The sequence below is a fragment of the Rattus norvegicus genome, chromosome 9 (genome assembly GCF_021556685.1).
Source record: "Rattus norvegicus strain SHRSP/BbbUtx chromosome 9, alternate assembly SHRSP_T2T, whole genome shotgun sequence".
Taxonomy (NCBI): domain Eukaryota; kingdom Metazoa; phylum Chordata; class Mammalia; order Rodentia; family Muridae; genus Rattus; species Rattus norvegicus.
Window position 1 is genome coordinate 77,154,133 of NC_141542.1, and position 11,773 is coordinate 77,165,905.

General features: G+C 42.8%; 2 protein-coding genes across 28 annotated transcripts in view; one reads left to right on the forward strand and one right to left on the reverse strand.

Annotated features, from left to right (window-relative positions):
* Positions 1 to 4,312, reverse strand: part of Raph1 (Ras association (RalGDS/AF-6) and pleckstrin homology domains 1) — an 82,883-nt gene extending 78,571 nt beyond the window's left edge. For 24 of the 25 annotated variants that reach the window (XR_015628719.1, XR_015628716.1, XR_015628718.1 and 21 more), the window contains exon 1: positions 4,114 to 4,260. The gene's annotated coding sequence lies outside the window, so the exon portion shown is untranslated. 25 annotated transcript variants of the gene reach the window in all.
* Abi2 (abl-interactor 2) overlaps positions 1 to 10,949 on the forward strand; it is a 169,821-nt gene extending 158,872 nt beyond the window's left edge. For all 3 annotated transcript variants that reach the window (XM_087564924.1, XM_087564933.1, XM_087564948.1), the window contains one exon: positions 10,341 to 10,949. In XM_087564924.1, the coding sequence (XP_087421050.1) occupies positions 10,341 to 10,399 (59 nt within the window). In that variant the 3' untranslated portion in view covers positions 10,400 to 10,949. The remainder of the gene's footprint in view (positions 1 to 10,340) is intronic.
* The last annotated feature ends 824 nt before the right edge of the window (positions 10,950 to 11,773 follow it).

Consider the following 11,773-nt stretch of genomic DNA (forward strand, 5'->3'; position numbering starts at 1 on the left):
CATCCAATTACATGTTTCTTTTTCAAGTTGACTTGGTCATGGTATCTCTTCGCAGCATTAGAACAGTGACTAAGTCACAAGGCAAACTAAGAAAAGCTTGCAGCAGCCTTTAATTCCAGCACTCAAGAGACAGAGGCAGGCAGAACTCTTGAGTTTGAAGCCAGTCTGATCTATTACAGAGCAAGTTTCAGGAGAGCTAGGGCTACAAAGAAAAACCCTATCTTAGAACACAACAAGCAAACAAACAAAAAAGAAGAGTAGAGATAAAGAAAAGAAACACAATGAACTATAAAAACATTTATGATAAGCTATCAGAATTTATTGTTAAATGTTCATTGTTGATTTTTAACAAGGATCTAAACAGGATGAGTTCAGCCTGCATAGAAATGTTTGGTTTTGCTTATTTAATGGAATACTATGGCAAGAGCCATAGTAATAAACTATTGGGACAATTGAATAAGTAGTACACAAGACTAAATAAAGTTTTAAATAAAAAGTCTTCCATCTATGACGTTTCCCATCAAGTGTTCATTTAAAATTCACAAGCTTTGGTCTGTAGGTCATCCAGTTTTTAATATGTTAAAAAGAATTTAAATAAACATGCTAAAGTGATTAGCTAAAGTCAACCTGATCTAAACAGTGAGTTCCAGTCCATCCTGGGCTTCAAGGTAAGATTCTGGTTAAAAAAGCCCAAGAACAGCAGCAGCAGCAGCAGCAACAACAACAACAACAACAACAACAACAACAACAACAGAACAAGGACTACACTAATAGAAAGCACCCACGGTGTTAAAGGCATATAGACAAAGTAAAAAAGCTGCTACTAGAAGTAGCAGTGGTAGATGAGAAGTTACTGTTTAACAGGTTGGATTTCAGTTTGGGATTGTGAAAAAGTTCTGGAAATGGATAGTGTAACAGTTACACAATTACATGAATGCATTTAATGCCACCGAAAGTTAACAACTTAATGCTTTAAATGGCTAAGGTTGTATAAAGACTTTAACATACTTTAAAATGGGAAAAAAAAAAGATGTGCTAGTTTTCTACATGGCAGCATAGGAAGGTGGTAAGAATATAAGAATTAGGCTACCTAGTTTTAAACCTGTTTACTATAGAGGTGTGTAGTCTTTGAGAAAGTAACTTATTATCTCTGCTTGTTTTCTCAATTAACAGAACCTTCTTCATAGAGGCATGGTAAGGAATAAATAACTCGATACATAGGAAGCACTGAAAGCAGTAACAATTTTTGTTACTATAATTTTAAAACATTTTTATGAGTCAGAACCTCAGCATATAGCCTAAGCTAGCCTTAACCCTCCTGTCTTAGCTTCCCATCTGCTCTGATTTCAGTGTAATGCTCTTGACTTCAAGCATACAAATTAGACTTCGGCTTTGTGCTACGTCTCAAACCCAGGCCCTTATATGTGTGGTAACTGCTCTCCCACCAAGCTGTATCTCCAAACTCTTTTATGAACTTTAGGTCAAATGTCTGTGGAACCTTAAAAGCCCTTCGTCAAAATTAAATTATTCCTTTTGTTTTGCTTTGAGGCAAAGTCTGATTATGTAGGCTACCCTCAAACTCAGTACCCTCCTACTTCAGCCTCCCTCTCAAATAGAGGTTCCTGTTACTGCACTTAGCTCCTCAAAATTCTTAAGGTCAATAAGAAATAACAAATGAACACCAGTGATCTACTCCAAACTTCCCATTTAGTAGGCAATGGATCTAAGAATTCAAATAGTTAGCCTGATGTTACATATCTTACTCCATAATATTACTTTTCCTAAAGAAATAAGAGTTTGAGATTAATATTAATATTGACATCCACTGACTTCCAACCAAAGCCAATTAAGCAAATGTGTATCCTAGAATCTGTTGTCCTTGTTCCCAGTCCATTAATATTTATTTATTAGGAGAGAGCCAAAACTCCGCAAAAACAAAACAAAAAAAAAATCAACACAATTATCCTCAAAGATAACAGTTAAAAACATCTAATGTGTTAAAAACTGTGGAGCCATTATCAAAAAAGATGCCTACCACTCCCTACCGCCAGTCAGACACTAAGGGAATCATCTCAGTGAAGACTGAGTCAAAAGAGTCTGTGTGGAATACTAAATAGAACTAATATTCATCACAAAGAGATAGCGACACATTGCTCTTTACTGAAAGCAAACAGAAGTGAGCAGCAATCCAAATACCACAAGATGTCTGGGGAAATACAAATCACTAACAAGGCCTTGTAGACATTTTGTACTTACTTCAACTGCTGTCTGGAACTGCTGTCTGGAACAAACTCAACAAAGGGTTTTAAAGAGTGTCCTTATTTTGTCACCTCTCCAGGGTTCTACTTAGAGAATTCGGATTTTACTTTATTTTTTATGTGGTTGGCTTTTCAGATAGGCTCTCATTGTGTAACCCAGGTTGACCTGGACTTTACTTCAATCTTCCTGCCTCAGCCTCCCGAGTGCAAGCTACAGGCATCCACCATGTCTGGCTCCTGAACTCAGCTCTAAAAGGATAATTACCACCTACAAGTGAAATGGCTTCTTCTCCCAGTCTACACTGTTAAAATCCTGCTCATCCTGTTGAAATTGAAATACATGATGCACACGTATGAAAAGATCAGATGAGACCCTGTATTATGTATAACTAATAAAACGTTTTTAAAAGAAGTATTATTCAACCTTTTAAAAGGCTCCACTTTATACTGGCAGCTTCCATAGATTTCTCCCCACTGACGTCTTAATGTAGAATCAACCTTCTCCTTGCTGCCTTATGCTACACAAGCCTCAACAACGCACTGTTACCAACATTCACTTCTGGCCCTCCCTCTCCTGAGACACCTGACCCTCCGCCCCCAGCAGTAGGAAAAGAAGTTTAATTTAACACATATGGTGCAGGCGACAGGGTACCAATTTTGCATACCTTTTCTTATTCAATCTTGACAACAGGCTAGAAAGGTAAACAGGTGGCGCACTGCTGCTTACCCGTAGGGAACTACTGCATAGTTAATGGCTTGCTTGTCCACTATCACGTCGCTAGTCTATTCTAGCGCATGGAATGTTAGTTTACTCTGTTCTAACGCTGCTTTCACTGCTCAAGTGTTGTAGAAGTGTCTCCCACTATACCTGAGTAGGTTTCCGCGACTGTGTGCTCACTTCAATATTCTTACGAACACAATACCACCATTTAGAATCATGCCTCACCCTTAGCCTGCTACCTTTACAATTCCTTAGGGAGGACTTTACCTACTGGGGTGGCTCTCCACTTCTCTATGAGAAATGCTGCAGGGAGCACCCACCCCACACTCTTCTTCCCACAAAATGTATGAAATACAACACACAGGAAACATGCAACTCATATCATTTCCCAAAGCCCCTATTTCACTCTGAGGCACATGTTTATACCAGCATAAGGATCCAGCAGTTCCCAGTTCACACAGTGGGGCTATCCTAAGACAACGTCTGAATAAGAAAAGGCTATCTTTCAGGCGTCTTAAAACGAAGGCACCCTAACCAACAGTATTAGGCAGCCTTCCCTCTCTCAGCCGTCCTCCACTGAATTGCAGTTTGGATTTCCGGCGGGAATGTACGCGGAAAGATGAGATGGAGCTAAAAAGCACTAGAGCAATTACTTTGCCGGCTTAATTAGAAGACACAGAAAGCGCCCCGCCTTTCTAAATCTCTGCAGTGAACTCATCTATGAAGGCAGGCAGGGCACGGAAGCTAGAACAATCCCGCATCCAGCCACCGGTTTCTGTGGCTATCGGGGGCCAGTTCCTTTCCACCCGTGGTCCCCGGCCACCAGCGCCCTAGTGCTGAGTATCAGCCCTGCCGCACCTCCCGAGGCGGACCTAGGTCTCATTGTCTGCACGGTGCAGCCCCAAGGGGCGCGGGGTGCAGCCCAGGCCCCGCCGACCCCTACCCAACGCAGGCCGCCTGGTCGGGCTCAGCCCAACGCCAAGCCCGGCCGGCAACGACCCCGCCCCGGACTGCAGCCGCTTGCACTCGTCCCGAGGGCCACGCCGGGCACTGGGAAAATGGAGACGGCAGCGCCTTCGGAGCACCCAGATCTCTGTCTCCCGGACCTCGAGGGCCAGGCGTCGGAGCACTCACCGCGGCAGCCCCTCGGCCCTCCCGGAGCCCCGCGCTAGGCAGCAGCTGCTCGCGCCCTCCAGCCGCCGCTGCCGCCTCGCCAGGCGCGACGCTCCTCTCCCGAACGCTGAGAGCGACCGCAGCTCCCGCGGCGCGCGCTCGGTGACTGACTGACCGACCCACAGAGCGGGCGTCGGCGGGAACTGGGCGGGTCGGCCGCAGAGCCGGGCGGCGGGGATCACAGAGCCCGCGCGTCCGGCCCCGGCATACAGGGCGGGGCTGAGGGCCGCGGGGCCCAGGGGCGGACCGCCTCGCGCCCGGCCGCGCGCTCCTCGGCGCGGCCACCGCTCACTTCCGGCGCTGGCGGCCACGCGCCTCTCTTGCCGCCTGCACACGCGCACGCGCGCGCCCCTCGCGGCCTGGCCAGCCACCCCCCCCACCCCCCCACCGGCCGCCCCTCAGGCGCCGGGCCGCACCCAGCCGCGGCTGTCCTCCGCGCCCTGCCTTTCCTGCGCGCGTCCTTGTGAGCCGCCTCCAGGAACCAATGAATCAGAGAATGAATGAGAGGAGAGGAAAATCCCGCCGCGGTCCCGCCCGCCGTGGCCTTGCCCGGGAAGCCTGCCCAATTGCTTCGGTCCGAGGGTCTTGGAAGACTGAGGGCGGACGAGGAGGCCGGTCTCGGATGTGCGCCTTTGCCTGCTCGGCATCCTCAGTCTCCAAAACCAACCCTGGGCTAACCTTAGGCACTCACCGACTATTGTTGAAATCTGGGAGCAGTGCCTTAGGAAATCCCATTTTAGCTTAAACTCTGCAGTTTCGTTCAATGTATGGGAAGCTTTGGAATCGGACGTTATTCCATTCATCTTTACCTTTTCACATCAAAGCCTGTTCATCTGTGTCCCTGGTTTCTGTTCTCCTTTACTGAATTTGTTCTCAGCAAGGGTGTTAGCCTGAGCCCTCTCCTGAGCCCTGTGCTGTGTTTCCCGAGTACTACATTTAAAATACTGAGTTTGATGCCAAGCTCCCAATTACTCAAATGCTGCTTATTTTAATGCAGGTTTGACTTAGGCAGACTTAGATTTCTTTCGATTTACGTCCTTCTCATGACCTTCATGTAAAGTTGATCAAAGGAAAGGCAAAGTAGTATTAAATTACCTTTGCTTGGCTATGTACTTTGTTAGCATTAAAGAAATTGAGCTATGGTCTGGAATTGGCTGCATTGAATTTTCAGCATTTCCCCTCATGTCTTCTTGTCCTCTCTTTAACCGTTTCTGTAATTTGAATTTTAACCCCCCCCCCAAAATCACGTATTTCCAAAATTCTGGCGATCTTTCTAAGAATGAGTATTCATTTCTCTATTCTAGGATCAAATCCCAGTTTGACTAATTGCACTTGACTTCCTGATATTCTTGAAGATTTCCAAGTGGTTTCAGTTTTTAGTAGTCTTTCCCAAACTGCTGCACGATCTGCTTCAAACTGGTATTTAGAACTGTCCAATACCATTACTGGACTGTTTCACATGTGAGATGCTTATACTTTAGGAAATAAATGCATTTTTCTATTTTAAATTTATAGGCACTTCAATAACCATGTAAAATAACATTATCTCGTAAACTAAAAATGGTAGAAGTGGCCCGTTCCTGTGACCTCTCTTCCTTGTTGAGTTTAGTCATCATTTATTACCTGTAATTTTTTTCAGCGCACTATATTCTCTTAATGAATATCATGTGCAGTATTTTCTGTAGACCTTTGTATTAAAGACTAATGCTTTGAAATTTTGAATCAGCAATGCATTTAAATGTCTGGAGCCCCTTCATTTCCCTTGTGACTAAGTTTATTGAGATTGAACATACCTAGGTGCTCAAACCTAGTAACGTGTTGTCAAATGTTATTACCAGGCTGAACGTTAACATTACAAGGAAGAGTCTCACTTTTATAGAAACCTCCTTACAAAATAGGCCCCAGAGTGCTCTTTAGATAGCTCTCAGCCAACTCTTCCAAGAAGTGCTTGGGCTGGTTAAGATGAATCTTAGAAAACAGTCACTTTCCATCACTGAGAAAAATAAACAGGTCCTCATCAGTTCCATTAAACCATGAAATAATCCATTCACTTAATTAGAGTCTATTGAGCTCCAGCTAATGTGTAAGAATGCGAAGACAAGAGAGACTTGATGCCTCCAGCCCCCAGAAATCACAGACTGCTGGATAAAGGAGGCAGGGAAGCCACTATGAGAAAGTTCGTCTATTCACAGGTCAGGAAAGCCTATCCAGTGGGGAGATAAACTAACTACGTGTTTAATGACAGGGAGGAGCTAACCCAGTGAGGAGGGCACAGGCATTCTAGAGAAAGACAGCAATGTCTGTGCAGGTGTGTGAACAGTAGTATTACCATGCCCAAGAGGTCTACTCCCAAGTAATTCAGGACAGACGCAGAGAAGGTTCAGATAGGTGGGGAATGGTAGAGAGGACCGAATTAATCGAGAGCTCATATTCTACACTAAGGAGCTTGAACTTTATAACAAAGAATAAACTCTTTGACTTGTGTCTTATGGTTTCCATTGCTGTGGAGAGACACCAAGAACCAAGGCAACTTCTATAAAGGGCAACACCTAATTGAGGCTGGCTTACAGGTTCAGAGGTTCAGTCCATTACCATCACAGCAGGAGGCATGGCAGCATCCAGGCAGACATGGTATAGGAGGAGCTGAGAGTTCTACATCTTGATAGGAAGGCAGCCAGGAAAAGATTGTCTTCAGGCAGCTAGGAGGAGGGTCTCCAAGCCCACCCCAACAGTGACACACTTCCTCCAACAAGGCCACACCTCCTAATAGTGCCACTCCCTGGGCTAAGCATATTCAAACCACAAACCAAGTTTTAGTCTCTGTGACAACCGAGTATGTATTTGGAGACAAGAGAAAATTGAAGAATAGAAGTAAAAAGAGGGAGGGAGAATAACCTAGGTCTCCACGGAGGCAGAGGAAGTGCAGTGGGAGACAAAGATAATGAGAAGGTGGAATCTACTGAATTTCCTGGAAAATTGGCTGGAGGATTGAATGAGAGAGAAAGCTCTACAAAAGACAAGCAAGCTCCTGTCTGGGGAAGCTGAGTAGACGATATTAACCCCCCCCCCCCGAAATAAGAATGCAGAAGGAGGATCCCGGATAAACAGTTATACAGGAAAGTATTACCATAGAAGACAGGGAGCTCAGTCCACAGAGGGCTTACTGAGCAAAGAGGATCTTAGTTCAAGGTATCCCTAATCCCAGGGCTTAGAGAGGGGAATATCCCTGAAACTCACTGGCCAGGGACACTCAAGAAATGGATAAGCCCCGTGTTTAATTAGAGATCGTGTGGAGTCCTGCACACACACACACACACACACACACACACACACACACACACACACACACACACAGAGAGAGACACGCACACATCAAAGGACTCTTAGTCCATTACTCTGCAAAAGTGTGTCCTTATGGATAGCGGTTTCACAGGATTCTGGTAGATGTGATGATACAATAGCCATTCTTGGTTGTCAACTTTACTAAGTCTGAGTTAACTAAAACCCAACTACTGGGCACACCTATGAAGGACATTTTTTCAACTAAATAATTTGTTCTGGGAAGACACTTCTAATCCAAATATTTGTGGTGGGAGGATACACTTTTTTATATATATATAATTTACTTACTTTTATATACATTTGGTGTTTGGCCTATATATATGTCTGTGTGAAGGAATCAGATTCTCTATAACTTGAGTTACAGACTGTCATGAGCTACTATATAGGTGCCGGGAATTGAACCTGGGTCCTCTGGAAGAGCAGTCAATGCTCTTAATTGCTGAGCCATCTCCCCAGCCCTGGAAGATACACCTTTCAGCCTATATAAAAACATGGGAGAAGCAAGTTATGTCTCCTTGCCTACATATACTCTCCTTTGCTAGCAAGTCCATCCCTTGGCTGGCATTAGAGTCTACTTCTTCATGATTCTGTCCTATACTGAAGACAAAGTGAGGCATTCAGCCTCTGTGGACTGAACAACTACTAGATTCTTGGACCTTCCATTTATAAGCATCGTTGGATTAGCTGAACCACAGCCTGTAAATCATTCTAATAAATCATTATGTGTATGTATGTGTGTGTATGTGTATGCGTATGTTATGTGTATGTGTGCGTATGTGTATGTGTATGTGTGTGTATGTGTGTGTGTATGTGTGTATGTGTGTGTATGTGTATATGTGTATGTGTGTGTGTATATGTGTATGTGTGTATGTGTATGTGTATGCATGTGTATGTGTATGTATGTGTGTGTGTGTGTATGTGTGTGTATGTGTGTGTGTATGTGTATGTGAATCTCCAGTCAGTAAGTTCTGTCACTCTAGGAGCACTGACTAATACAGTAGGCACGATTTCCAAAGGAGTTTTGAGCTCCTTTAACCAACCGAGTAAAAAAAGTATCCCCGTTTACTGTGTTGAGTTGGCACTGTACAGAAATTAACAGCCATATTGGTCTAGAAATGTTGAACTTAAGTTTTTTCCATTTGTACAGGGGTAACACACTGTATTAAATATGTAAGGTCTTATATACGTGGGTTTGATTACAAAAACTAATAAAGTATTCTCTAAATTAAAAAAAAAAAAAAACCAACCGAGTAAAAGACGCTAAGCAAAGTCCTGTGGATTTCTCAACTAGAGAACTTTTTTATGGTTGCGGTAATATGCACATGAAATTCTTATACAGGTATTAGAGTAGTATTTCCCAAATGTGTTTAACTATGAAAGTCTTTCTCTAATGGAACAGATCATTAGAGATGTGTTACACAGAATAGATTTTGGGAAATGCTGACCATACCCAGGTTTTTATTTTATAGTTAGAAACTCTTGCCCCTGGGGTTGGGGATTTAGCTCAGTGGTAGAGCGCTTGCCTGGCAAACGCAAGGCCCTGGATTTGGTCCCCAGCTCCGAAAAAAAGAAAAAGAAAAAGAAAAAAAAAAAAAGAAAGAAACTCTTGCCCCAATTCATGAAATGACCCAACTAAAGTTAAATATTTGAATATTTGTTACTGGCTGCTGCTGGACTAGAACCACTATCTTGACCCTGTTCACTTTCTCTTTCCACTATATATTGCTTTATGGGATACAAACTCATTCCAGAACCCTGGTGAGAAAAATATAATAAAAAATTATTGAATGTTTCCTTTTAAATGAGATTTCAAATTAGTAATTTTTCAGAAATTTCTAACACTATAAAAACGAATGCTAGATTTGACTTCTCAGACATGATTCCATTCTCAGACCTAACAGCTAATGGGTGGGAGAGTTTTCTTATGCTAAATTTACCTCCTTACTCTCAGTACTTCCTCCTCTTAGAAAAACAAGGCAACTTGTCCATTCCAAAAGGCTTCTTAGGACTGGAATGTTTCAGAAGTAACTTCTGTACATGTTATATTTGGTACTAGTCAGCATTTTAATTTATTCTTCAAATGCAGATGGTGTTCTGTGTAATTTTTACATCCAGTTCAAGGACTATCAGATATGAGACTAATGGGTCAATGAATGGACAGTTAGTTTATTAACTCAATTATCAAAAAATATTCAGTGTCTACTATGTTTCTAGCTCTGTAATAGTCGCTGGAGAAACACAAGACATAATCTCTGGTCTTTAGACAGAATATCGTTCATTGTCGGTAAGAATGAAAGGAGACCTGGGGGGGGGGGAACATGAGTCACTGCAGCCTGCACATTTGACAATAAACATTAAAAATACTGTGGGACGATGACAAGGAACGGTGTTTCTTAAGTGTCCAGTCACAGGAAATGTTTAAGAAAATGATGGTTTATAAGGGAGCATTTGTGAGTACTGACGAGATGCTCACAGTACATGCTTGATAGAAAACTGCAAACATTTGATGCAGTATGAATTTGTGAAAAAAAATACAGGAAAAGGGTAAAAGAAATTACAAGAAGACAAAAATGTTGCACAGTGATATAATACTTTAAAATTTCTTTAATTTTTAGCAGTAAATCTGCATTCTTTAGTTGGCAATGAAAATGAATAGCAAGAGTTATTATGGCTCTTGCCTGGAATCCCAGCTTATGGAAAGATGAGACAGAAGGATCCTGAGTTGAGGGCCAGCCTGGGCTACATAAGAATTCTGGGCCACAGGAGTGAACCTACTACTATTATTTTGCTAAGTGGACATAGAATCAAACTTCCATCAAAATTCCTCTCTCTCTCTCTCCTCACAGATAATGGCAGTTCTCAGACCTCATCAGAAAAACATCTCTATGCAGTGGTTGGCAATTAATGCAGAAACTCACAACTGGTTAAAGCACAGAGAATAATTGTTACCCACCTGCTACCCAGACTTAGGGACCACTGTCAAAAAGGGAGCGTTGTAAGAACTCAGACTGGTGAGGACCAAACCGGAACAGTGTCTTTTGGACAGAGCAAGATTGCTGTGCCTATGAACTCAGAACAGTAATGGTCACTCACACAAGACTTGCACAAGACCGAGTCAGTCAAAACTGCTGCTGACGCTCTATAGACAGTTGATGGCTTCTGGGGAACAGAGGTTCAGTTTTCTTTAAAGGTGTAGCCCTAGTAGGTTATCCAGTCTCCACTGGACGGCCTCAAACCACAAGTATATGGGCAGCACAAATTGGAATTAGTGGGCTTAAAAAAAACAAGAGGACAGAGTTGGGAAGGGTTGGGGTGGGTCTGGAAGAAGTGAATGTAATCAAAATACCTTATATGTCTGTCATATGTATGTATGTATGTATGTATGTATGTATGTATGTATGTATGTATGTATGCAATTTCCCCAAATTAATAAAATATAATGTTTTAAAAGAAAATAAAAAGCATCAAGGCCAGTTTGTATACACTGAGACCTTGTGTCAGAAAAGAAATCAAGATCTTTAAAACAACACACAAAGTACATAAAGTCAATTTTAAATTTGAAAGATCACTGTATTCAAGGAATTTAGTTTAGAGAAAAAAAAACTATCAAAATAACCAGGGAAGGGTTGGGGGTTTAGCTCAGTGGTAGAGCGCTTGCCTAGCAAGCTCAAGGGCCTGGGTTCGGTCCTCAGCTCCGGAAAAGAAAAAAAAAGATTTAAAAAATAACCAGGGAATAACTAAATACAAACCCCTATTACAAACTATAAGTACCACAGTGTTTGGAAGAGAGAAACCGATTGGGATGGGAAGAAGTTAAGACTGTAAAAGGCTCCTTTGGCTCTACGTCTGAATGCCATGGAAACAAAGCTGGGGCAGTAATGGTGGTTCAGCCGAGGGCCCCAGGGTTTCTCCTGGACACTCCACAGCCCTCTCAGACTAACAGTTGCAGAACCTATGACGTTCCTGGGCTTCTATATCTCTGCTTCTTTTATACAAATGGGGTTTGTGTGCCCTGCATAATATGTACGTATAAATATTACAAACATCCTTTGTAGTATTAAAATTCTTTACAAGCAGCCCCTGAGAGGCATTTTATCAACAAAACTTACAGAACTGGACATTTGTTCCATTTATTTGGAACAAATGCAAACTATCACACAGTAGCAGTTATCGTAACATCCTGAACCTTTACGAATGTTCTGACGTCTGTGTCAGTCAGGCTGTGGGTGCAGGGAGCCAATCGGAATCCAGTAATTCTCTGATGACGCACAGGTACTGA